The sequence below is a fragment of the Pleurodeles waltl genome, chromosome 3_1 (assembly GCF_031143425.1).
Source record: "Pleurodeles waltl isolate 20211129_DDA chromosome 3_1, aPleWal1.hap1.20221129, whole genome shotgun sequence".
NCBI classification, from domain to species: domain Eukaryota; kingdom Metazoa; phylum Chordata; class Amphibia; order Caudata; family Salamandridae; genus Pleurodeles; species Pleurodeles waltl.
Genome location: NC_090440.1, coordinates 1,828,436,139 through 1,828,463,639, shown reverse-complemented (window position 1 = coordinate 1,828,463,639; position 27,501 = coordinate 1,828,436,139). Strand labels below are relative to the sequence as shown.

Below are 27,501 nucleotides of genomic sequence, written 5' to 3'. Positions count from 1 at the left end.
AGTTTTCCTGGTAGCTATAACATCTGCAAGGAGAGTGAGTGAGTTGCAGGCCTTATCGGTAAAGCCCCCTTATACAACTTTTTATGGGGATAAGGTGGTGTTGAGGACCAAGGCTGCTTTCCTCCCGAAGGTTGTTTCACCGTTCCATTTGGCTCAGACAATTACTTTGTCCACGTTCTATCCTCCGCCTCATCCTTCTAAAGAGGAAGAAAGACTGCACCGTCTGGACCCAAAGAGGGCGTTGAGCTTCTTTATTGATAGAACAAAGGATTTCAGGCTGGAGGATCAGCTGTTCATCGGGTACGTGGGCAAGAGGAGAGGAAAGGCAGTCCACAAGAGAACACTCTCCAGGTGGGTTGTTCTTTGCATTAAAATCTGTTACTCTTTGGCAAAGAAGGATCCTCCTGAGGGCATTAGAGCTCATTCCACCAGAGCTAAGTCGGCCACTTCGGCCTTGGCCAGAGGTGTTCCTGTGGTCGACATCTGCAAGGCCGCAGCTTGGTCGTCCCTTCACACTTTTGCGAAACATTACTGTTTGGACTCTGAGGTCAGAAGGGACGGCCATTTTGCACGGTCAGTGCTGCAGGATTTCTTGGTTTGACCATTTAGGCACCCGCCACCGGGCGTGGTACTGCTTTGGGACTCTATTCATGAGGTGAGGAATCCACAGGTAGTTGTATCCATCAGAAGAACGAGTTAATTCCCTTCGGTAACGACTTTTCTGGTGGATACATTAGCTACCTGTGGATTCCTCACGGTCCCACCCGCCTCCCCGTTGCCTTTCTGGTCTTACCAAGTAATCCTTGAGTGCGCTCCTCTTGGTCTTCAAGGTTGCAATAGATGTTGTATATATGGATACTTGTGTATATTTATCTGTATATATATATGTATATATTCTTGTGTATATACATGATTTGCATATATTTGTTCATTTAAAAAAAAAAAAAAGAGAGAGTTATATTAAATTTACAGCTATTCATTGCAATATTGTGTATTTTACAAGGTTATGGGATATTGCCTTGCTCTTTCATTGCATTGGGTTGTTGTTCTCATGTACGTCAAAAATGTTGGTACTGACGTCGGCACGTCGTCGAGGACCTCTTATTGCCTGTATGACGTCAGACGGCGTCGCGTGGGCTAGAGTGACGTCCTCGTCGACGTGCAGAGACTAGGAAGAAGATTTCCGTTGAATGCTGGCGCCATGGGAGTATTCATGAGGTGAGGAATCCACAGGTAGCTAATGTATCCACCAGAAAAGTCGTTACCGAAGGTAAGTAACTCGTTCTTTCCTCACATTTCAGTGACAAAGTTCTGTTATCTGAGAGGAGCCACCAACTTCCTTCCACCCAGCGTTCCCCCAAGTCTCCTGATAAAAATGATACCTCACTTTTGTGGGTGGCCCAGGTGCCTTCAACAGAAAAAGGCCAAAAACCTGATGAAGATGAAGGCTGCACCCAGCCCTAAAATCATAGGTGCCTCCCCCAAACACAAGTAGTTTTGTAATAGATCATTTTAATGTGTCCACGTACCTCTGTGATGTTCCATACACTAAAATTATGAAAAGAAAGGCACTTAGGTTATGCACTTAGGGTATGTTAAAAAGACCCCTCACCCACCAACTAAGTTGGTGGCATGCTTCATCATCCGGGTCCCACCCGAGACACCTAGCGTGTCACGGATGCGCTGTGATGCCTGATTACAGCGGAGCAGGTTTTGTCATTTTTACCACACATACTGGTTGGATTTGGCATGAGGGTGAGTGATGGTTCAGTAGATTAAATTTTATTAACAAGAGATTTCACAAAAATTAAATGCACTGTTAATAACAGAAAGGCCAAAAACCTGAACCAATGACTCACAGATCGTGATCTGTAAAGCAGCGACAAGGCACCAACCGCTTTACAATCCATTCACACACCTTTCATACATGGCATGTGCAAGACCATTCACGCCGCCAGCCACGGACCCAGCACATTACAACACTCGCATCGACAGACCGCGCCACTCAAGGGCCCATCACTTTCATACGTCATAATGCCTGATACAGCAATCACACCAGCTGATGGGAGTGTGTGGACTGGCGTTTGGCTAGCACCACCAGCCAAGTGCAACTCCATGCACACTGCCAGCCAAGCACCACCCTATGCTCCCTGCAGCCAAGCGCCACCCTATGCACCCTGCCAGCCAAGCGCCACCCTATGCACCCTGCTAACCAAGTGCCACACCACGCACCCTGCCAGCCAAGCGCCACCCCACGCACACTTCCAGCCAAGCGCCACCCCACGCACACTTCCAGCCAAGCGCCACTCCACACACACCACCAGCCAAGCGCCACTCCACACACACCGCCAGCCAAGCGCCACTCCACACATACCGCCGGCCAAGCACCACTCCATGCACACCGCCATCACGTTTTTAAAAATTTAAACTACAAAGAAACCACTAACTAATTATAAATAAGTACAAAACTACAAAAACTCTAACTGAATACATGACAGTAATGCCAACAGTGAAAAGGAACATATGAAAATATAAAATGGTAGTTTACGCTCACGGTAGTTCCCAGTAATTCTCCTGTGTGTGGTAACTCCTGAAACAGCCAACCACACACAGCCCAGACTTTGAAGGACAGTCCAGGCAGTACATCCAGCTTTCCCTCCGGATACTTCTTAGGGCACAGACTCTACAGTTATTAACGGGAAAGTCTTTTTTGGGACCGGGAGGAATCTGATCAGGAAAGTCTAGGAACTCTTGCTTGATCCACCATAAGAAGGCTCTCTATCACTGACTCCTGAAATTTAGCAACTTTCATCCTTTACTCGGCAACAGTCCTTAAACACAATAAAAGCATTAATAGTTGCTAGATTAAACAAATGAATAGCCAACGGTTATAAGACTTACAAACAGCAGTGTAGGGTTTCAACCTCTTATCTACTGTCAACACCACCCATGTGCTTATTGTAATCTAAAATGCAAAGAGGTTTGCGCACTTCCGCAACTTGACCCCAAGCCAAGCCACAGGTGAAGTACTCTTATCATGGATGGTACTTAGCATATATACATCCCTCCTGTCTACAGATGTCATAGTTAGCAGCTTATCATTCTGCAAGGCACTGCACTGTCCCCCTAAGTTTTTTGCAGACAAGCTCCCTTGGATAGCCTTTCCGGTTAGGGCGGATTGTGCCACAAGCAACAGTGTCCACTCTGAACAATTCCTTGAACAACTGAACTCCAGTGTAGACGTTATCTACATACAAATGGTTACCTTTTGTTAAACAGTCGTCTTCCAAGATCCCACACAATTTTCTCATTAATTCCAAAAGTGGGCGGACAACCAGGAGGGTCAATACTGGAATCCAGTAGACCTGGAAATTATAAACATATCGTGTACAACTTTCAGACAGCAAATGCAATTTAATTCCATACCTTGCCCTCTTGCTATAGATGTACTGCCTAAAAACCAAACAACCCTTTAAAAGGACCGAAGACTCATGCACACTTATTTCTTTGCCTGGCACATAGACCTCTGAAAACCGATCTACAAAATGATCAAGGGCAGGCCTAATCTTAAAAAGACTGTCACAGTCAGGGTGATCTCGTGGCAAGGCTAAAGCATTGTCAACAAAATCTAGCATTCGAAGAAGAAGCAAATAGCGATTACGAGTCATGGTTGCAGGAAATATATCCATTGCCATCGAGGGACTAGTAGACCAATAAGAAGCTAGTGACGACTTCCTTATAAACTCAATCAAAAAAGTCAAACCCAATAACTTTTTCATCTACTACAGGTTTGTGGGAATCCACTGGGTAGCTCTAGACTGAGGCCTAAGTCAGCAGTGTTGTCCCTCAAATACTGCTCCGCATACAGATCATTCTGCTCAACAATTTCTTCCAAAAATACATTGTACATAAACAACTCAAAGAAACTGACAGGCAAAAGGTTTTCCGTATTTACTCTACACCCTGGGAGATCAGTAATGGCAGGCAACTTTGGCTGCTCCATGTTTGGGGCAACCCAAGTGTCAGGTCTTCCAATGGGAAGCCTTTTAGCCTCTGGCTGCTGCACCATTGGCACATCAATGTCCTCCTCTAAAACAGGGCCATCATATGCAATGATAGTGGCTTCCTCATCAGAAGACTCCTCTCGGGCAGAGAACTCTCTGCCAGAATCTCTCTCTTCCTCCTCTGCTTCAGACGCAGAGTCAGTCTCATAATCATGATCAGAAGACGACTCAAAAAGCATACTGACAACCTGCTGAGCAGTCGCCCTACGGCTAGCCATGATCCTTTCTAAGAAAAGTAGCTTGACAAATGCGCCAACAACAACCAGCACTGTCTAAAATAAGTAATAAACAAAGTGTGGCTTTATCACAAAGTTATGTATTCAAAAACTATACCACTCACTTGCTTGAAAAAGCTAGACTTGTCAGCAACCATTCTGCACAGACACAGCAATCACCAATGACATCACAATAAAAAGAAAAAAGAAAAGCAAATTAGACATAAGACAACACAAATATGATTGTGCACAAATCTAAGGACAATTTCACACAAAATCCTGCATTTAGTACACCACCTACAAACATGTCATTCATGTATGGCAACAATACTCCTTTGGAGTAAATTTACTTACCTAAAACATGCAACTACGCAAACCACAGGCCAACCACTTCCAAAACCGCAATGAGCCACAGCAAAGGAAGCAAAAGCTTTGAACTAGAACAAAAAAGAGAAATAAACTGTCATAATCACAAATGCAAATGCTTGGCCAGTTGACAAACCCCAAACATTTAGACATTTTCCCTGGTGTTTAGTGGTCTCCGGGGGCAGATGGGGCTAAAATAAATAGGCCGATCTGCTTCCATTTGCTTCCAGCATGTTGAGGGCGGAAGAGGTGAGTTTCTCTTGCGGGGGTGGTGGTGGTCGAGCATAGATCTTTATGCCATAAATAAATATATATTTATCTGCATTATCTAGAAGAGTTAGTCTTTGTTTTTGTTTTTTATTTGCATGCTGTCTTTAATATTCAGTGCTGTAATGCTTGGTTGTGGTAGCCATTAGTTTTTTACACCAATTGCGTACAATACTTAAAAATGACAGCAAAGGTACATTTTATAAACCGCTTCATGTTTTCACAGTTTTTTGTCTTTTTTTTTTTGTAGATGTGTGCAAAGCAACATAGTGTTGTTGACTCAGGCCTTCAGAAGAAAATTTGTGATTCCAGATTTTATGTCCTTTACCTCGCACATTGATGAGTTGTATGAAAGTGGTAAAAAACTCTCAGGAGGAAATGTAAGTTTTGATTTTTATTCAAACCTTTCTTCTGCAAATGTTGTATTGTTTATTTTGAGTCTCACTGTATGCCATACTAATAGCATGTTGAAATCCATTTACTGAGAAACATGCCTGGAAAAGTGTGTCACCTCAGAATAATGAACTAAAAATGTGAAATAATGTGTATAAGCCTTCCTCTATTTATAACTGGTCCCAAATTAGGGGTAGTGACATACCCTCTGTTGCACATATTCTGGAGGCAGGGCTAGGTAACTGCATATGTATCCATATTTATCATGGATGGCATGCTGTCTTTAAGTTGACATCCTAAGTTAAATAGTTTATTTTGATGCAGCAAAAAAATTACATGCCGTAGCATTGGTACATTAGCCATATAATATATAAATTCTAAAACATGCGATAAAAGCAGTCAACAGCAGAGATTTACAATGAGTGACTTGTAAATATGATTACATAATAGCCTGAAAAGGTTAATATTAAAGAGACAGGTAATATTTATTAGGAAGAAGAGGTAAATCATAACATAAGGAGAAAAAGCGAAATAGAAAATAAATAAAAGGATTGCAGAGAAAAAAATAAGTAGATTATAACAAACCTTGGAGAAAGATAGCTTGATGTAATCTAGATAATATTATTGCTAAAAATCAGAGACACAGTTGTACTTGATAAAGAAAGAACTATTTAAAATTAGTAGAGCTATTTAGGTGAAAAAGCTATACATAATATAAATAAAGCTGAACATGAAATAATAGTACAGCTAGCTTAAGGAGGTTTATACATTTTTGTAACATTAATGGAAGAAGCAGTATATTTTCATAAATAATTTGTCAAGAGAAGCCATAGTTTATCATGTTTACCAGACATTTGTACAGAGTTAAGACTATAACTAGGTAGTTTGATTAAAATAAACAGAATTGATGCGTAATGTGTTCAACAGATTTCCAACTGGAAGTTAGAACTTGCACACCATCAACAGTATATCAATGAACCTGCCCAGAAATGGGTTACTACCTTAATAATCTACAGTTCCTCCAAGAAAAAATATTAGCAATAGAGAAAACAACTGATTTGCGACACATTAAAAAAACTTTATTTCAAAATTGTTTCAAAATTAGGGCATGCAAAACATATATCTAGTTAGATACCCCTTAATAACTCAAAAAACCAGCACTTATTGTAGTACATATGTTTAAATTTGTGCATATATTCTGAGGTATAATCTGTTTTAAAAGAAGAAATCAGTTGGGTAGTGCTAGTAGAACTTGAAGTGGAGTGAATCTTTGACCATACTTATCCCATGTTGTTTCATTCTACTGGAATCTGACATTTTGAGAAATGTATAAATACCTGTAACTTTTGAAGAATTGCGCTTTAGAATTCAAACATCTAGATTAGATTGCACGCTCCAAGTCACTAAATTGAATTGGACTAAGGTTTTTTTTAAGGAAGCAAATGAGTTTGCAGTGCTCGAAAAATCATAAACATGTTACTAGACCTGTAGGTCGAGTAACTTAAATACTTAAATAATCTACTTGACCTAACTGTAATGTACTTGACCCGTAAACGGGTCTCAAATTGTGTGATCCTAGGCAGAGTCGCCTTTTTCTTAATTCTCACATGTGATTGCATCTTCAAATATGTGAGCTCAGCATTTCTGCAGTACAAAAAAAATCCTCTATTTTTTATTAAGTAGACTAAAGTTTGCTGCATGCATCACAAGAATCTAGTCCACAAACGTATGAGGCTAAGTCCACATAATTTAGGACTTCTTTTAGTTTACTAACAACATTGCCATGGGGCAGGAGTGTTTCTCAGTTTGTTTAAACACTTAGTTTTAATAAATATATTACTAAACCATGATCTGGTAACATATTGTCATCTACACACAGTAACTTTCCAAGAAATGTCCAAAAACATGTCCACTAACTTGCAGCTTTACTGCTAAAACTATATAGTGCATTAGCAATCTGTAAAAAAAAAAAAAAATAGGTTTCAGAAAACATATCCTTTGCACATCAACTAAAAATAAAATATTCTGATTTGTTTTCATCCTATTGAAATATTTTTTCATCACACAGAAATATAAAAAAGGGCTTTCACAACTATTTAAATATATTTCGAAATGTTTGCACAGTTGACTTAGTCATTTAAATGTTGTGTGTTAGGAAAAACCGGACCCACATATATACTTTTATTTTACATTTTAAGCAGCAGGTCACACAGTGCACCTTACAAAGTCATTGAACACTGCAGTCAGAAGGAAAATTAATTGTAAGAAAAAGTGACTTTTGACCTCTGTCTGTGAACACAGAGTAAATGTGACATAAGAACAAGATTTAAAGGCATCTTTTATTGCCCCTCCACTTTTCAACTGAACAAAACACCTGTTATGTGTCAACTCGCCAGAATGGACCAGTTAGTATTAAAAATAACTCGACCTGATCAAATAAGTCATGCAAGTGGTCGAGTGGATTTTTTCGAGCCCTGGTGTGTTTTATTGAGAGAACGTTTTAGGGAGCTTATACTTGTAAGTGGGATCTGTAGAATACACTATCTTATCATTCATGATTTTGCAAAATCAAGAAAGTTCCTTTTGATTACCTTTTGTTTCTAAAAGGGTACTTTACCATTGGTTCTAATCTATTTGGTGTACCTGGTGGAAATCTTTGTGAATGATGCTAAGGAGGAATTATCAACAAAACAGGATTTAAACAGAAGACAAGAATGCTTAATTGTTGATGGAAGCAAACACTTTGGGGGGCTAAGTCATGAAGAAAACAGCTTTTCAGAAAAATTAGATATAAACAGGTTCTAATCAAAACCATGGTTTAGTATTAGCCGTGTCAGGGTCAGTATTATAGGACATTATTTAGTCTAAACCGATAGCATTGCGATACATAACAAAAACTGGAAAATTAGACTAATCAGTATTTAGCCTATAGCCTGAGGTAGCAGAAGATGCAGACCATTCATTAAAAATTGCAGGGAGAGATTGCTCAGGTCAGAAGACGAAAAGCAAATTGCTTTCTGCATATGTTGTGAATTTGATACTTTGGTCCTTTGTAATAAAACTTGTGAAATCCATTCTGCTAATCCATTCCATCAAGCTTTTCTGGCATCTAAAGTGATTGTAGCCAGTGTTTGTTCACCTTTGAAGGGATGTGAATTACTCTGAAAAATGTCCTGCAAGTGTCTGAAATCACACTGCCTTTCACAAAACTCGATTGTTCTGATGCAGTAAACCCCTGTAGAAAGGTTTCTAAATTAGGATTTTTTTGGGGAAAATGTATAGTCTGTTTATTGAGGAAATGGGATAATAGTTCTAACATGGTGATAATTCTCTTATCTGTTTTGGAATTACACAAATCATGGCTTCTGTAAAAGTGCCTTCCGATTTGTGTATTGAATAAAAGTATAGAAATAAATTAAGATGTTAGGCAATTAACAAAGCAGAATTGTGGGAGACAATGCAGCTGTCTGGCCCAGGTGCTTTCCCTATTGATAATTTATCAGTAGCATTATTTGGCTCTTTTTTTGACTATCTTTATTCAGGGAAGACAAAGTTAACTCTAAATTAATATCCCTTTGGATATTTTTGGAGTAGTAATTTAAAGATTCTTCAGCGGGTAGAGTTTCAGGAGTAAATACATTTTCTTAATACTGTGCAAAAGAATCTGCTCTATATGAATCCTTAAGAAGTATCTTTCCTTCGCCATTATGAATACCTTTGACTTCAGACTTTTACATATTTAGCCACTAGAAAGCCTGTTCTATTTTTCCTCAGTAATATCCATATTAATTTTAAGTAAATACTTGCATTCCTTTTTAGTTAATTCAATCTTTACTGCAGCCAATTAATATAAACATGAATTAATGTTCTTAGATCTGTGCTATAAATTCTGTAACTGCTCAGTGGTATCTAAAATAGAGTTAGCTTGTCTCTCAGCTATCTTCCTTTTTTTTTATTGGAAACTTAATAATGTGTTCTCTTGATCCTGCCTTAAAGAAATTAAAAATGTAGCCAAGAGAGGTGTTTTTTAAATGCACACAGTTTGCTAAGAATTTTTTCATTTAAAAAAAAAATCCTGTATCAAAAAGTATTAAAGCGCCATCTATTACTTGGGATACACATTTGTAAAACATCTAAATCAGTCAAATCAAGGGTGTGATCTGAAATTAGTATTGAACCAATTTCAGCGTTAGCCAAATGTTCAGTTGCTTAGTTAGCAAGAAGTAAATCTATTTTAATTTGAGATTTAAGATACTACTTTTTAGGGTCACTATTAACAATTCTGTATGCACCAACACATGCTCTCAGAGAGATAACTCTTTTGAAGGAAATTTGCATATTGTTTGGTAAGTATCCAACATTCTGATTCACACCAAGAATTAGATCCATAAGTTGGTTACAGTCACCACCTAAAAAAATGCATGACAACATCTTAGATAATAGAGCATTCAAAAAGAGCTATTCATAAGGTTAGGACAATAAATATTTAAAATGTGTTGGGGCAAATTATCAATTTTAGGTTTTACCAAAACCCACCTCTTCTTCCATATTGCGTTCATGCAAAATAGCAGACATTTAAAAATTCCTATGTACTAAAACAGCCATCCCATTCACCTTTTCATGCGTAGAAGAAAGAAACACTTCTCCGGCCCATTGGTTATAAAGTTTACAAATGTCTTCATAAAAATAAGTTTCCTGTAACATATCAATTTGACACTTTAACCAGGCCAAATGTGCCAAAACTCCTCATCTTTTCAGAGGATGCTTCATTCCTTTGACATTGCAAGGAATGTCAATTGAAATTTTACTGCACTGTATTTTGATGTGAAACAATTTTACTGCAAACTACTTTTGAGAAAAATATTATTAGTGGATACCTCTCCTTAGTCCTTGATATAGACCATGTCATGCCAGAGTATATAAATTGCACTCATAATGAGTGAATAGCTTTCTGAATGTAGAGAAACGTCCAAATTTTGTTTGCACTTGGGATTCTGTTTTGTGAATGTATCAATAGCTCACCAGTGCAGTGATTGCATGCCTTTCTTTTCTGCATATATTTGTCATTCACTGCTTCGTAATGTACCTCTACTAATAGGATCTGGAGTTTCTTATGCAAAGCTGATATTGTAGAAAACATCCAACATTTGTAGACCAGTCTGTGGGAGCATTAAATATATCAATAAAAAACCTCATGGGTTACTATATTTTGGATATTTTTCAGCTGTGATATTCTGTTTGAGAGGGCATTATACTTTTTAATGTCTCCCATTATATGTAATAAGAGGGTGAATTTGACTTGAAGTCCTAGATCCTGAAGACCAATGACAAAACTAACTTTGCTTTCAGCTTGTAAACCCCCCCGCCCTTCACCCCAGTACCAGAAACCTGTCCTTGTTTGATGATGATACTTAGTAGAAATATTGCAGAGCTGCTGACAAGTTACTTTTTCATCTGTTCTGTGTCCTTAATATTCTAAACTGTGTCAATATATTATGTTTTGCTTCAATGACTGTTGGTGTTGTGTATGCGACTTGGAACAGGCTTGTATGTATTCAACCCTCTGAATCCAGCTCTACCAGTCCTTTGTGTAACCAGATAAATGTACATTGTGCAGCTGAGCAGTCGTTGTTGTGATCTAGAATGTGTTGATTTGTAGTACCTTTAACTGCAATTCTGTCCCCATGAAGGGAAACCTGAAAAAGCATGCCTAGAGCATAAACTCATTGATCCCGTTATTTGTCATGGAAATTGAATAAAACAAAATCTAGAATAGGATTGTATGCAAATTACCTGACTTTGAAACTAGAGTTGATGTTGAGTAAGTATTGGATATTGAAGAGAAAAACACATTCGATGTTAAGGCTTCTTCTACATCAAGACATCAATTGACGTCAAGATAGCCTTCAGCAAAGACTCATTCAACATTGACAAGATATTATCTTTCTACATCTGAGTGCTGTCCTTCCATGATTTTATGTTCAATTTGCCCTTCTGCCTCTTCTGAGGCAGATGCTCAATACCACCTTAGCGTCAAAGAAGCGGTGGTGGTACCATCAAAGAAATGCAGATCTAAGAGTCCCATTGTCAGGAATGCACCCATTGCTGCAAGGGTGAGCAAGGCTCTGAACTCAAATGATAATCCACTCATCTTTCCGTATGGATAGGTGGGATGGTAAAACAACCTCTTGGATCAGTCCATAACAGGAAAGGAGGTGTACAGAAGTAGGTGAAGGTGAGAAGGAAACACACCACAACAACAACAAGGATCTGTCACAGGAGAGTCACTCTACCACCCAGAGAGGATGGCATTGTAATAAGTGATCTTAAAGTCAGGGCTGAAGGCCCTATATGAAAAAGTGTAACACTGTCTATCTGTCTGTCTATCTATCTATCTATCTATCTATCTATCTATCTATCTATCTATCTATCTATCTATCTATCTATCTATCTATCTATATACATGAGGATCACACACATCAATGTACACCTGGGGATGGCAGAGGAGTTCACTAAGTACTTCAGAAAAGATGGTGATAAGGGCACCAGGAAACACTGGAAGACCTGGACGCACCCCGAGGACAGTCAGAAAATCAGCCAAGGATCATTGAACGCAGGGATCAGTTAGGAAAGGAGGTAGAAAAATGGGGATCAGAGGAAACAGAACCCGAGGAGGGGAACAAACCAAATGTGAAGAAAGTGCAATAAGGTTATGAACTAAGCAGGAGCCATACAACTAGCAGAAAGTTTTCAGGTACTGTCTTGCTAGTCTGTACCCTTTTTATAGTGCCCAGGAGGTGCTGTACCCCTCTACTAGCTTCGATGTGGTACTGTCTTTTCTTTACCATCTATGTGTGAGCCAACCACCAAGAACTGGAACTCTGCAGCCCCTATTCCTTCCCTGTCTATTGTGAATTTTTTGTGCAGAAATGAACAAACTTCCACTTTTGTGTCTTTCCCAATATGTCCTTTGAGGAAATCCTGACAGTGCTGCCCCTCCTCACCCTGGGATTACTCCCCCTGCCTGCTATTGGTTTGTCTAATGGGGATGTCTAGTATGAAAAGCTTTAACGAATCTGGGGGCATTTAGAAAAGCCGCTGTTTGCCATGACCTATCTGACGTATCCTACCACTTCCAAGCTACAAGCTATTAGAGGCTCCTTTGATGTATTCTGCAGTGAAAGAGTGCCTCAGCTTCATACTTGTGTGATCCATCTATCAGAAATGGCTGTGGTGAGCGATTTAAAAGGTCCTGGAAAGACGGCCTTGCACTGCATAAATGTACTACAGCATGGATGCTCAGTCTGTTAGAGAAGGCCAGTTGTAAGTCAATATTCCCTATCTGCTGTTTAAGCTGAAAAGGACCCGCAAACCGAGTTGCAAACTTAGGATAAGACCCTGGAATGGTAAGATGCTTGGTAGACAGCTTAACTTTTTCCCCCTATCTTGTAATTGCGAAGAGTCTATTAAAACAATCAAAAATCACTTGTAGTCAATTTTGGCCTTAATCAAATGTTCACTAGCCCATATGCGAGTCTGATGGAGCTGTCTAAATAGTGCTATAACAAAGGGTACCTTAGTAATTGCTAAGAAGGAAGTCCATAATCCTCTATGGAACCCATTAATGCAAATAAAAAGGAGAATACCTCAGAGCGCTATCCATAGAGTTGTTATAGTCTATTTCATCTAAATGAAGGGCAAGCCTCTCGATGTTAAAAATCTCAATTACTGTTCCAAGGACTGGTTCAGTTCAGTCTCTGTTTGACTATTTGTGTGCGGTGGTAACTGGCGAAATTTGCTGTGAATTACTACAATAATGTACTCTTCTCAACTTTTTGATTCCTCTCTAACAGCTATTGCTTGTAAATGTCACAACCTTGACCACACCCTTTTATGTCTCTTTATCGGGCTGTGGTCAAGATATTGATCTGCTCATAAAAGTGGCCAATGGTGAACTGCACTGGAGTTTGGAGCTGGAACATTTTCCAGAGTGTGGTACTGGCGTCTGGCATTCATTCATGAAAACCACAAGGCTTCTAAAAAATCTTGGTGGTGACAGCAGTGATTTTAGCAAATTTGAAAAACTCTCTCTCTCTCTCTCTCTCTCTCTCTCTCTCTCTCTCTCTGTCTCTGTCTCTGTCTCTGTCTCTGTCTCTGTCTCTGTCTCTGTCTCTGTCTCTGTCTCTCTCTGTCTCTGTCTCTCTCTCTCTCTCTTTATCTCTCTTGCTTACTGTCTCTCATCATTAGCAATACCTCTGCATGCCGGTAGCTGGTGTAAACTGGCTCCATGTGCGTCGACTTCGACTAAAGTGACGTCCATGGCACCTATAGACACCATCCAGGTGCGCTGACATTAGTTCTTTTCTTTCTGCACCAGCCAGCGCCGATGCAGGAAGAGCTACCTCTTCAGTCTTTTTTGACTGTGCCTTTTTCTAAATTTTGTCAAGACATTTTTGAGGTTTTCCTCCTGGTGTGGCAGGAATGTCATCTAGGAAGGCCGGGTTCAAGCCCTGCGGCACCTGTCACTGGCTGATATTGGTGACGAAACCTGCATCTTTTTTGACTGTGGTGTCTTGAGCACGACCACAACCTGAAAACATGCTCTGACTGCTGCGCGGCGAACTTGTGCTCCCTCAAGCTCATGGCGGCCTGTCGTGCAACTCCATGCTGGTCGATAAGAAGGTCCTGGGATCGTCACAGACTCCGAGGTCATCGTCCCATTCTAAACCTTCAGGACATTCGAGTAAGTCAAAACACCAGAATAAGAAGAAGCGAGCTTCGACTTCTCTGCCTCCGTTGGCTGACAAGACGCAGGCGGGTCCACATTCGAGGCCTAGCTCAGCGGTTGAGCCTGGGCCGGGGCAGACTTTGCGTTTCCCAGAGTTCCTGGGAGCTGAAATGACCCCCACCCACCTCATGGAGTATTAGGGTGCCATGTGTGCCCTATTTGGGTGGACCGACCCCTCTGGTGGTTAAAAAAAATAACATTTGTAATAGGAATAAAATCAAAATAAAATAAAACATTTATAGAAGTTGCATTTGTCTTTTGGATTTCTCAAAGGTAATCAGTAAAATACTATACAAAATATATTCTCTGGTGTGCCTTCATGGTTGGCAGGGACCCTGCTGGTTCTGCACCAGCGGCTCTAGTCCTCGCACCAGTGGGGCTCCAAGGATCCACTTCTGGATCTGGACCGACGCTGGTCGTGCCACCTCAGCCTTCCCTTGAGCTTGTTCCGATGCCAGCACCCACAAGCCATGCCAACCCCAATTGAATCCACAACTCCATTACGGAGCTGAAGGGGAGTCACTCTGCACGTTATCCGGCACCATCAGGAGCTTTGCCTCCAAGGTTGGATTCTGAACCCATTTCCCATGGGCTTGACCTCGGGTAGGAATGGGAGCGGTCACTGGACCCTGAAATTCAGTCTTATGAACAGGATATGGACTGGTGTGAGGAACTGGATGAAGCCAGTGGCCTGGTTACTTCCCCAGATGTTGGCATGCTTTATTGGCTATGGAGGAGGGAGCATCTTTTACGATGGTGGTGCAGAGGGCTGCTGAGGTCCTCGACCTACAGCTTCCCTCTGTGGGGGTCAAGTCTAATGTCTTGACGGAGGTGCCTCAGCCGGGAGTCTCCCCATCTGAAAAGCTCCTCCCATTTAACAAGGCCCCCACTGATTTCCTTTTGCGTACCTGGTCCAAACCCTACACAGTATTTCTTGTGAACAGGACAATCGTCCGTCGCCACGGCCTCGCCTTGGGGGACCAGAGTTTAATCACCTAACACCCCACACCTAAGAGTTTGGTGGCCCAGGCTTCCACCTAACATGTCAACCCCAACATGTTCCCTACTGCTCCTCCAGATAGGGAATGCAGGAGGCTGGAAACACTTGGGGAGAAGACGTTTTACTCTGCGAGCCTAGTATTGCGGTCTGTGGACACGGCATGCCTTTGGGCCGCTACTCCCACGCTCTGTGGAATATGGTTGCTCAAGTGCTGCCTGCAGTCCCGGAGAAGGCCCAGGTCATGCTCTTCCAAGTTGTAGCAGACAGGAGAGATGTAGTTCACAGTTCGATGTGAACTCTACACAACTGAATTTCTAGGCAGAGCTGTTTTGTCAATGGTGGCCCTTATGCACCACACCTGGTTACACACTGCTGGCTTTTTTGGGGCTGTCACATCTTAGATGGACATGCCCTTTGATTGCTCCCATCTCTTTGGAGACAAAGCTGACTCTGCGCTCAAGAAGGTTAAGGACAGGTGGGCCTTAGCCCTGTCCTTGTGGTTATCTTCGGTCCCGCACAATCCCCAGTCTGCTTTTTTCCCCTTTCATGGTTGTGGAAGGGGTTAACAACCATACCAGTTCGCTGCCCAGCCACCATGCTGCGCATGCTTCCCAGCTTCTGCGCAGCCGAGGGTACGGTGTCCATGAGCCATCTGGATCAGGCAGCTGGACGTCAAGTCAGTCTACCACCCCTCCCTCAGCTGCAACCTCCAGACCCTCTTAATCTGCCCTTATACCATCATGGGAACCCAGTTGGTGGCAGGTTCCGGCATCACCTGCCCCACAGGCAGTCCATAACATCAGACAGGTGGGTTTTGCAGTTTGTCCAAAAGGGCTACTACCTCCCTTACTGACTACTCCCACCCCCCCCCCCTCCACATGCCACCATCTCAAGATTGGCTGGTGGAAGTTGGTTATCTTGGCCATAATGAAGGTCCTGATGCCAGAGGTAGGTCATGGTTGCTATTCCCGACTACTTTCTGGTGCCGAAGGACAGAGGAATTTGTCCTATTCTAGACCTACGGCTCCTCAACTACTTTGGCTGAGGATCTGCCTGTCCTGGACCCAGAAAACTGGATGGTAGCATTAAACTTGCAGGATGCATTTTTTCATAACATTCTCCTGCCTGCCCACAGACACCTGTGATTTACGGCTGCCACAAGCATTTTCAGGTTACTGTATTCCCTTTTGGCCTGACCAGCTCCCCTCGGGTGCTCACCAAGGTGATGGCAGTAGTTGCAGCTCCACTGCAGAGGTCAGGGGTGTGAGTCTTCCACTTTCTCGATGACTGGCTGTTGAAGTCGGGCTCATCTCAGGCTGTCATCTCTCATCTGCAGAGTACGGTGAACCTCCTGCACTTGCTGGGGTTCACTGTAAACATGCCGAAGTCACATCTGACTCCCTCTCAGACGCTCCCTTTCATCAGAGCTGTTCTGCACATCGTGCATTTTTGGGCTTATCCTTCCAAGCGGTGAGTCCAGGACATTCAGGCTATGATACGCTGTTTCAGCCTCTATCCTGGATTTCGGTGAGACAGACTCTGAGGCTGTTAGGGCCTCTGGGCTCCTGCATGCTGCTGGTGACAAATGCATGTTGGCATATGCGGTCTTTGCAGTGGGACCTGAAGTTCCAGTGGGCACAGCATCAGGGGAATCTCTCCGACATTGTCCAGATTTCAAATGCCTGGGATAATTCTAACGTAAGGAATCTGCAGCTAGATATAGAGCCCCATTACGAGTTTGGCGATCCTGAGACCGCCAAACGTGCGGTGGCGGTCTGACTGCCGCAATCCTGGTGTTCGAGTCCCAGATTATGATACTGACAGTTGGACCGCCAGGAGACCGCCGCCTCCGCTGAGATCAGGGATCCTGATGGGTTGGCAGCATTGAAAGTCATGGTCAGCAACGGCGGTTCCAAGTTCGGCACCGCCGTGCTGATCACGATTTTCCACCGGCCTTTTCATTGCAGGGTCCTCACCATAAAAAGGCTTGGGGGAAAGGCAGAGTTAGGGCCACAGGGAGCCCTGGCACTGCCCACGACCATGTCCAGGGGCCCCTCTATCAGCACCCTCGGAATGCGCACTGTCTGCAATGCTGAGGAAGCCTAAAAGAATGCCCCTGCACTGTTTTGGCCGGTCAGCCCAGTGGAAACATCGTAATACAATGGTGAGAGGCCGCCGACGAGGCAACAAACCGTGAGTAAACCAGCACCAGGAAAAACTCACTCGAAAATCATGAAGGCCCAGGGGACGCCGCCGCCAACAGGCCATGGCTTTACCCGAAAGCACAGTGACCAAACATCGGCACCGAAAAAGGCCTCACAGCAGCCGAAGACATCCGACTCCGGTCGAGATACCGGCTCCGAATATACTCGGCACCGAGATACCGGCTCCGACCAGACTCTGCACCGAGAGATCGGCACCCCGAAATCCAAAAAGGTTTCTTCGGAGCCAAAAAAGACTGCTGAAAAGGTTTCGGTGTCGAAACGCGCTGCCTGGGAGCCGAAACAAAGCTCCTATACAGACGAACAGGGCCTTTCCTCACAATTACGAGGCCACAAGTTTGAACAAGAACTGGGCATGGGAGAGCCAGACCATACCCAGAGGAGGATCCATATACAGAAAGACACAGGGAAAATCAGAACTCTCCCCCCAATTAAGATGAAGCGGAAGCTCGCATTCCATGAGGCGGAAATGCAGCCAAAAGCAAAATTGGCTAAAGAAAAAACACCACCACAGTTTTCTCCACAGCCATCGCCACCGCACTCGCCACATCTGTCCCCAGTAGCAACACCCCCAATGATGCAGTCACCAACGCACACAGGGATGAGCCAAGATGACCCTGATGCATGGGATCAGTATGATGCACCAGTCTCTGATAATAGTCCGGATTTCTACCCGGCAAGGCCATCACCACCAGAGGACAGTACTGCTTACATGCAGGTGGTTTCCAGGGCAGCTACTTTCCATAACATAGCATTGCATTCAGAACCTATAGAAGATGACTTCTTGTTCAATACCCTGTCATCAACACACAGCCAATACCAAAGTTTGCCAATGTTACCAGGCATGTTAAAACACGCCAAACAGGTTTTTCAAGACCCAGTCAAGAGCAGAGCCATCACACCTAGGGTGGAGAAGAAATATAAACCTCCCCCTACGGACCCTGTGTACATTACACAACAGCTAACTCCTGATTCAGTGGTAGTAGGAGCAGCCCGGAAAAGGGCAAACTCACAAACTTCTGGAGACGCACCACCACCAGACAAAGTCGGAAATTCGATGCAGCAGGCAAAAGGGTGGCAGCACAGGCAGCCAATCAATGGCGAATTGCCAATTCGCAAGCTCTACTGGCAAGAAACGACAGGGCACATTGGGACGAAATGCAACATTTCATTGAACACCTTCCCAAAGAGTTCCAGAGCGCGCCCAACAGGTTGTAGAGGAGGGCCAAACTATCTCCAACAACCAAATAAGGTCGGCTACGGACTCAGCAGACACGGCGGCCAGAACAGTAAACGTGGCGGTGACCATTCGGAAACACGCGTGGCTACGTACCTCTGGATTTAAGCCAGAAATCCAGCAGGCTGTGCTGAATATGCCTTTCAACGGACAACAATTGTTTGGGCCGGAGGTGGATACAGCAATAGACAAACTGAAGAAAGACACTGACACGGCCAAAGCCATGGGCGCACTCTACTCCCCACAGAGCAGAGGCACTTTTAGGAAGCTGCACTTTAGAGGGGGGTTTCGGGCCCAAACCACAGAGCCTTCCACCTCACAAGCCAGACCCACATACCAGGGCCAATATCAAAGAGGAGGTTTTCGGGGACAATATAGGGGTGGACAGTTCCCTAAAACAAGAGGAAAATTCCAAAGCCCAAAAACCACACAAACTAAACAGTGACTCCAACGTCACAAACCCCCACTACACAACACCAGTGGGGGGGGAGACTCACAGATTATTACCAGAATTGGAAACACATAACTACGGACTCGTGGTTCCTAGCCATTATCCAACATGGTTATTGCATAGAATTCCTACATTTACCACCAAATGTGCCTCCAAGAGCACACAACATGTCCAAACAGCACTTACATCTGTTATAACTAGAAGTCCAAGCATTGTTACAAAAAGAAGCAATAGAACTAGTACCCAACCATCAAAGAGGAACAGGTGTTTACTCCCTGTATTTCCTAATTCCAAAAAAGGACAAAACACTGAGACCCATATTAGACCTCAGAACACTAAATCTTTACATCAAATCAGATCATTTTCACATGGTGGCACTTCAAGACGTGATTCCCTTGCTCAAACAACAGGACTACATGTCAGTATTAGATCTCAAGGATGCTTACTTCCATATACCCATACATCCTTCCCACAGGAAATACTTGAGGTTTGTAATCCAAGGCGTGCATTACCAATTCAAAGTGTTACCGTTCGCGATAAAAACAGCACCAAGAGTATTCACAAAATGCCTTGCAGTAGTAGCTGCTCATATCAGGAGGCAGCACATGCACGTATTCCCTTACTTAGACGATTGGTTAATAAAAACCAGCACTCAGCAACAGTGTCTTCTACACAGAAAATACGTCATAGAAACCCTTCACAAGCTAGGGCTTTCTATAAATTACCAAAAATCACATCTACAACTGTGTCAAATACAACAATACTTAGGAGCAACAATCAACACACAAAAAGGAATTGCCACTCCAAGTCCACAAAGGGTACAAGCATTCCAAAATGTAATACTAAACATGCAACCAAACCAACACTATCAAGTGAGGTTTGTAATGAAACTTCTAGGCATGATGTCTTCATGCATAGCCATTGTCCCAAATGCAAGACTACACATGCGGCCCTTACAACAGTGCCTAGCAACACAATGGACACAAGCACAGGGTCAACTTCAAGATCTAGGGGGTCATTCCGACCCCCGCGGCCCCCATTCCGACATTCCTGCTGGGCCGGCGGGCGCTAACCAAGTTAGCGCCCGCCGGCCCAGCGGGAATGAGGCCGCAACACAGGAGCTGGCTCCTAATGGAGCCGGCGGTGTTGCGACTGTGCGACGGGTGCAGTTGCACCCGTCGCGCTTTTCACTGTCTGCTATGCAGACCATGAAAAGCTTCCCGGGCCCCTGGTAGGGGGCCCCTGGACACCCCTTACCGCCAGCCTCTTCCTGGCGGTGAAAACCGCCAGAAACAGGCTTGCGGTAAGAGGGTCATAATCCCCAGGGCAGCGCTGCCCTGGCGGATTATCACCGCCGGGGCATAAACGGCGGAAAACCGCCGGCCTCGGCGGCCGCGGTCAGAATAGGGATGAAAGCACTGCCAGCCTGTTGGCGGTGCTTTCAGTCATTTTTGCCCTGGCGGTCTCGGACCGCCAGGGTCAGAATGACCCCCCTAGTGTTGATAGACCGCCAAACACACTCCTCGCTTCAATGGTGGAATCCTATAAATTTAAACCAAGGGCGGCCATTCCAAAACCCTGTGCCTCAATACGTGATCACAACAGATGCTTCCATGGTAGGGTGGGGGGGCACACCTCAACCAGCACAGCATAATGGGACGCTCAACAAAGGCAACTTCATATAAATCATCTAGAGCTGTTAGCAGTGTTTCTAGCATTGAAAGAATTTCAACCGTTAATAGCCCACAAACACATTCTTGTCAAAACAGACAACATGACAACAATGTATTACCTAAACAAACAGGGAGGGATACACTCATCACAACTGTGTCTCTTAGCACAAAAAGTTTGGCATTGGCATTGGCATCGATTCACAATCACATTCGCCTAATAGCATAGTATATCCCAGGGATTCAAAACCAGTTAGCCGACAATCTGTCGAGATCACCAACAAACACACGAATGGGAAATTCATCCCCAGATACTACAAACTTACTTTCGAAGGTGGGGAATACCACAAATAGACCTATTCGCAACAAAAGAAAACGCAAAATGCCAAAACTTCGGGTCCAGGTATCCACACCCTCACTCCAAGGGCAATGCGTTATGGATGAGTTGGTCAGGGATATTTGCTTACGCTTTTCCCCCTCTCCCACTCCTTCCGTATCTGGTAAACAAATTGAGTCAAGACAAACTCAAACAAATACTAATAGCACCAACCTGGGCTCGCCAGCCATGGTACACAACACTACTAGATCTGTCAGTAGTACCTCATATCAAACTACCAAACAGACCAGATCTGTTAACTCAACACAAACAACAGATCAGGCACCCGAATCCAGCATCGCTCAATCTAGCAATCTGGCTACTGAAGTCATAGAATTGGGACATTTAGACATTACACACGAATGTATGGAGGTCATTAAACAAGCTAGAAAACCTACTACAAGACATTGTTACGCAAATAAATGGAAAAGATTTGTTTATTACTGCCATAATAATCAAATGCAACCACTACATGCTTCCGCAAAAAACATTGTAAGCTACTTATTACACTTACAAAAATCAAATTTAGCTTTTTCTTCCATTAAAATACATCTCACAGCTATATCTGCCTATCTGCAGATTACACATTCAACATCACTCTTTAGAATCCCAGTCATCAAAGCATTTATGGAGGGTCTAAAAAGAATCATACCCCCGAGAACACCACCAGTTCCCTCATGGAACCTCAATATTGTATTAACACGACTCATGGGTCCACCATTGGAACCCATGCACTCTTGTGAGATGCAATACTTAACCTGGAAAGTAGCCTTCCTAATAGCTGTCACATCTCTTAGAAGAGTAAGTGAAATACAAGCATTTACTATACAAGAACCCTTTATACAAATACACAAACATAAAGTGGTTCTACGCACAAATCCCAAATTCTTACCAAAAGTAATATCATCGTTCCACCTAAACCAAACAGTGGAACTCCCAGTCTTTTTTCCACAACCAGACTCAGTAGCCGAAAGAGCCTTACATACATTAGACATCAAAAGAGCACTAATGTATTACATTGATAGAACAAAACAATTTCGCAAAGCAAAACAATTGTTTGTAGCCTTCCAAAAACCTCATGCAGGAAATCCAATATCCAAACAAGGCATTGCCAGATGGATAGTGAAATGTATTCAAACGTGCTATGTTAAAGCAAAGAGAGATCTGCCTATTACGCCAAAGGCGCACTCCACTAGAAAGAAAGGCGCCACAATGGCCTTTCTAGGAAATATACCTATGACAAAAATCTGTGAGGCAGCCACATGGTCTACGCCTCATACATTCACAAAACATTACTGTGTGGATGTGTTAACTACACAACAAGCCACAGTAGGACAGGCAGCATTACGAACATTATTTCAAACAACTTCAACTCCTACAGGCTAAGCCACCGCTTTTGGGGAGATAACTGCTTATTAGTCTATGCACAGCATGTGTATTTGCAGCTACACATGCCATTGAACGGAAAATGTCACTTACTCAGTGTACATCTGTTCGTGACATGAGACGCTGCAGATTCACATGCGCCCTTCCGCCTCCCCGAGAGCCTGTAGCCGTTATAAGTTGATGAAAATTGTACATTATAGGTTGATGAAACTTGTACATTTGTAAATATATATCACTTTTATTCACATTATGTACATATATACTTACTCCATTGCATGGGCACCTTTACTATATACACAACTCTTACCTCACCCTCTGCGGGGAAAAACAATCTAAGATGGATTTGACGCCCATGCGCAATGGAGCCAAAAGGAAGGAGTCCCTCGGTCTTGTGACTCGAAAAGACTTCTTCGAAGAAAAACAACTTGTAACACTCCGAGCCCAAAACTAGATGGCAGGATAATGCACAGCATTTGAATCTTCAGCGTCTCATGCCACGAACAGATGTACACTGGGTAAGTGACATTTTCCATATATATATATTTATATATCCACTAAAAAAACAAAGGTTACAGGGACGTTATAGTTAGGCTCACATTTTAAACATATAAAACAATTGAAATTCATCAGTTCTAGTTAAGTTATTTCAAGTAACTATAACTCGTGCCCTGAGGTAATTATAACTCTCCCCCTCGCCATTTCTGGTTTATTTTTTTTTGGGGACTCAGCACTTCCTGGTTGAATCATTGGCAGCCAGTCATATCTCAGCATGAGATCTCCGCGATCCGCGGAGTATCCTCATTCCTATAAATCTATATTTATTTTTACTTTATTAGCTCTAAAACTATGGAACGGATTTACATCAGATCACAAGAAACAGGCTTTCTGGACCAAAAGCTAACTTTGCGCCAAATTTAATGTAATTCTGTCCAGCGGTTCAGGCTGTAGTGTATAAAATATCCACTGGAAAATTCATGGGGAAAATGCGTTTTGAGACCCCCCCCCCTTTTTAATTTTGGCCCCGTTTGACGGATCAGTCTGAAACTTTCAAGACAGTTTTTGCATGTTTGGTGTAAATCTGTTCAGTAGTTTTTGAGAAATTAAGGGGGAAATAAATTTGTATATCTAGGGCAGCGATCTGCAGCAATGTTTTCGCGGCATATTCGCAAATGCGTGTGCCAACAGGAATGCTGTGATTGGCTTGCTGCATCCTGACAAGAAAGTTGTGGCCACTATTTTAGGTAATGGGACACTGTCACCAGGGCTGAAAAATAAAATGAAAAGTGGCATAAGGGGTCAGGGTGGAGGTACCCCGACCCCAGAACTGTGATATAGGGGTCTGTGAGGGTGAAATTATGTCCTTAAAAATATTTTTTTTCAGGCCGTGTGATATTTGCGAATATGTTGCGTTGCTCAGCACAGCCTCTCCAACATGTAGCATTCATAACAATGAATTTGCAAATAGCGACGACCACAAAAAAAATTCACAGTCATTCATATACAAATTTCTTTACTCATAGTAGAACTCACATCCACTCATACACTGACCCACTCACTCAGACCCTCATTCGCCCACTCACAGACCCACTCAGACTGTCATGCAGTCACTCACAGAATCACTCAGATCCTCACGCACTACTCTCAAACCCAGACACACACTCTCACACCCAGAACCACCCTCTCACACATTTTCTCACACCCACACCAGAGAGATAGACCATTTGGCTGTGCATGGTGCGGGGTTGGGTGGGTATGGGGGTTGGCCACAGGCCAGCCCCTGCCGGCCATGGTCGAAGGTCTTGAAAGGTGCAGGTTAGATGGTTATTAGGGGTCAAAAGGACATGCACAGCGGTGGTTGAATTAATGTATAGTAATTAAAATTACTTTACGTTAAAAAAAAAAACATAGAAATTCACTGAAAAATCAAAGGTTACAGGGACCTTACAGTTGGGTTTTCAATTTACTCGTACAAAACCATAGAAATTCAGCAGTTAGTGTTAGTTATTTCAAGTAACTATAACTCGCGCCCTAAGGTAGCTATAGCCGTGCCCTTGCCACGCACTGCTAATTGTCCCAGATATTACAGCACTTATGACAACTGCTATAATGCCATTAAAAATATAAATGAAACTTTAGCAATTCAGTTATAGAAGAAAAAACTGCATGGCGGAGGCACGAGTTATAGTTGCTTGAAATAACACTTTACTCTAAATGCTTAATTTCTATGGTTTTTGCACGAGTAAATTCAGAACCTAACTACAATATCCCTGTAATCTTTAGTTTTTTCATCAAAGATATATACAAACCCAGCTTTCCTCCACAGCCGCGTCTTTCAACAACTCAATACAGCATGCGACTCTATGGAGAAAAGAGTAGCACTACCAGGTGCAGTTTATTAATGCTCGTATCCTTTTATTTTTTTTCATGTTTCCAAAAAGTGGTGACAAAAAAAGAAAAATATGGCAACGCGTTTCGGCTGGAGCCTTCAACTGGCCATAGAGTTCATCAAGTGCAATGTCAATTTAAAAAGTGTCTACAAGCCCCTCTGATTCCCAACATTTAAATTACGAAGCACTAGAGTGTTTACAGAGAAAGCAAGAACATTGTTACCATTCATGCGCCTCAACATTACATTATTTTCTGCATCGCAAATATATGGAAACACATCAGAGAACCACATGTTACATAACACTGTGGATCACTTAACAAACTTGTGTTTTAAATCAGTATACATTTTATATCAGCATCATTTTTAACATTTCTAAATTCACAATTGTTGATGATTTGTTATGTGTGCACACACGTTTTCTAGCTATACAAACAAAAATTATCTATTAAGTACGGCATCATTCCTATTTCTACATTTCTAGGCTAGAGGTTTTATCATTTCACAAGATTCCAATAAAATGTCAGCATTTTTACAGTGACGTGCCTTTCACTGCTAAGTGTTACAGTGCATAGCTTGAATCACTGTTGTTACTTAAAGTACGCAACTACCATCATTCCACAAAATATGCATTATTCAACATGCAACTCAAGGCAATAGAGTGTCATCTTCGTCCGTAAAGTACACATTATGTTGCAGCAGCTTTTATATATGACATATAAATCTTTTCACCCCCTCATTGCCTAGTGAATCGACTAGTCTAAAAGTGTCTCATACATTGCCTTAAGACACCTCCTTTGGTAAAGTGTCAGATGCACTAACTCCTGTTTACAATAAACCTTTATCTCCGCACTCCCGGTCTATTAAAGTGTCTTATGCATTCATTAGGACACTTAGGGCCTGATTCTAACTTTGGAGGACGGTGTTAAACCGTCCCAAAAGTGGCGGATATACCACCTACCGTATTACGAGTTCCATAGGATATAATGGACTCGTAATACGGTAGGTGGTATATCCGCCACTTTTGGGACGGTTTAACACCGTCCTCCAAAGTTAGAATCAGGCCCTTAATCCAGTAAAGTGCTAGGTACTCTTTGGTTTCTATAAATGTACAAAGTCACAAAAGAGTGCAAGAGCTCTCTACATACCTAATCTTCTACAATGTCTTGTGCATTTCATTAAGACATGCAATCCAATAAAGTGCTAAGTACTACTTGGTTTCTGAAGGTGTGCAAAATCAGAGGAAAGTGCAATAAAGTCAACAATTTATATTTCCATTGATTATTAATTTACAGTTCATTGCAAGAGCTGCTTTGTTAAATGTGTGCTTCCCCTGGTCTGTATTCTCACACACAGCTCATTGTAACACCTGGTGTTTAACATCTAGTAAAGGGCCCATAGTATAACTATCACATAAATTCACAAACCATTCTATAATTTCTTATACCATGAAACAACATTATTGGATGTTTCTGATGGATACAACTACCTGTGGATTCCTCACCTAATGAATACTCCCATGGCGCCAGCATTCAACGGAAATCTTCTTCCTAGCTTCTGCACGTCGACGTCACTCTAGCCCGCGCGACGCCGTCTGATGTCATACAGGCAATAAGAGGTCCTCGCCAACGTGCCGACGTCAGTTCCCTTTTTTCCGTGCATTCAAAACGGTTATCTTCGAGGGAGCTACTGTTACTTTCGTAGCTACAGTGTATTTTCTGCTGCGAAGTTCTTCTCAGCGGTAATAATGTCTCAGAGGAAGTCGGGTTTCAAGCCCTGTCGAGAGTGTGGGGGCAAGATGTCCGTTACAGATCCTCACTCCGACTGTCTATGGTGTTTGAGCTCCGACCACGACGTCATGACTTGCGATTCATGTCAGCACATGAACCCGAAGGCCCTCAAACAACGTGAGGCTAAACTATTCATGGCGAAGTCGAAGAGAAAGGAAAAACATCATAAAAAGTCTTCTTCGCCAAGGTCTCATCGGCGTCATCGAGGCTCCCGGCGCCGTAGAGATTCACGGCGTCATTCCAGCAAGGAGACTCGTTCGAGGTCGCCTTCGGCTCGGCGTCGGAGAACTTGGGAGGTCAGTCCCACGGTCACGCCGCATCCATCGACGCCGTTGCCCTCTCTGGCGTCACCGACTTCGCCTGGACAGGTGTCTGTGATTGAGGTGATGCAGCCTCTTGTGTTGTCTCCGGCGTCACAGACGTCGAGGCCGGCGTCGGGGTCGCCTTCGATCCAGGCACCCCAGTATCCGGCTTTTCCCACCCCTGGAGCCGATAGTACCGCATTCCTGAAAGCGATGTATACCATCTTTCAACAGATGGCTCCAGGGGGTGCTCCGGCTGGTCCTTCGGGGCCTTTGGCCTTTTCATTGGGTGATCCTGCGCATCTACGGCCGGCACCCTTTATGCCCTTTCTCCCTTTTGGGAATGTGGGCTCGGCGCCGGTGGCCGCTCCGGTGGCTTCAGAGGGATTGGCCCCGGAGGTTTCCATCCCGTCGACGTCAGGATTTCGTCCTGTGACTCCGGTGGGTCCATCGGCTCCAAGATCTCTTTGTCCTGCTCCTTCAACGGCGCCGAAGCTGCCTGTGGCGCCGGACGCGGCGTCGGATACTGCTGGAGATCGGCATCGATCTTCGACTTCGGCGGAGGCCATGTCGACTCCGCGTATCGAG

At 43.2% G+C, this 27,501-nt stretch overlaps 1 protein-coding gene across 3 annotated transcripts in view; it reads left to right on the top strand.

Annotated features, from left to right (window-relative positions):
• GLS (glutaminase) overlaps positions 1-27,501 on the top strand; it is a 607,111-nt gene that overhangs the window by 111,990 nt on the left and 467,620 nt on the right. For all 3 annotated transcript variants that reach the window (XM_069225886.1, XM_069225887.1, XM_069225888.1), the window contains exon 4: positions 5,163-5,292. In XM_069225886.1, coding sequence (XP_069081987.1) covers positions 5,163-5,292 — 130 coding nt within the window. The remainder of the gene's footprint in view (positions 1-5,162; positions 5,293-27,501) is intronic.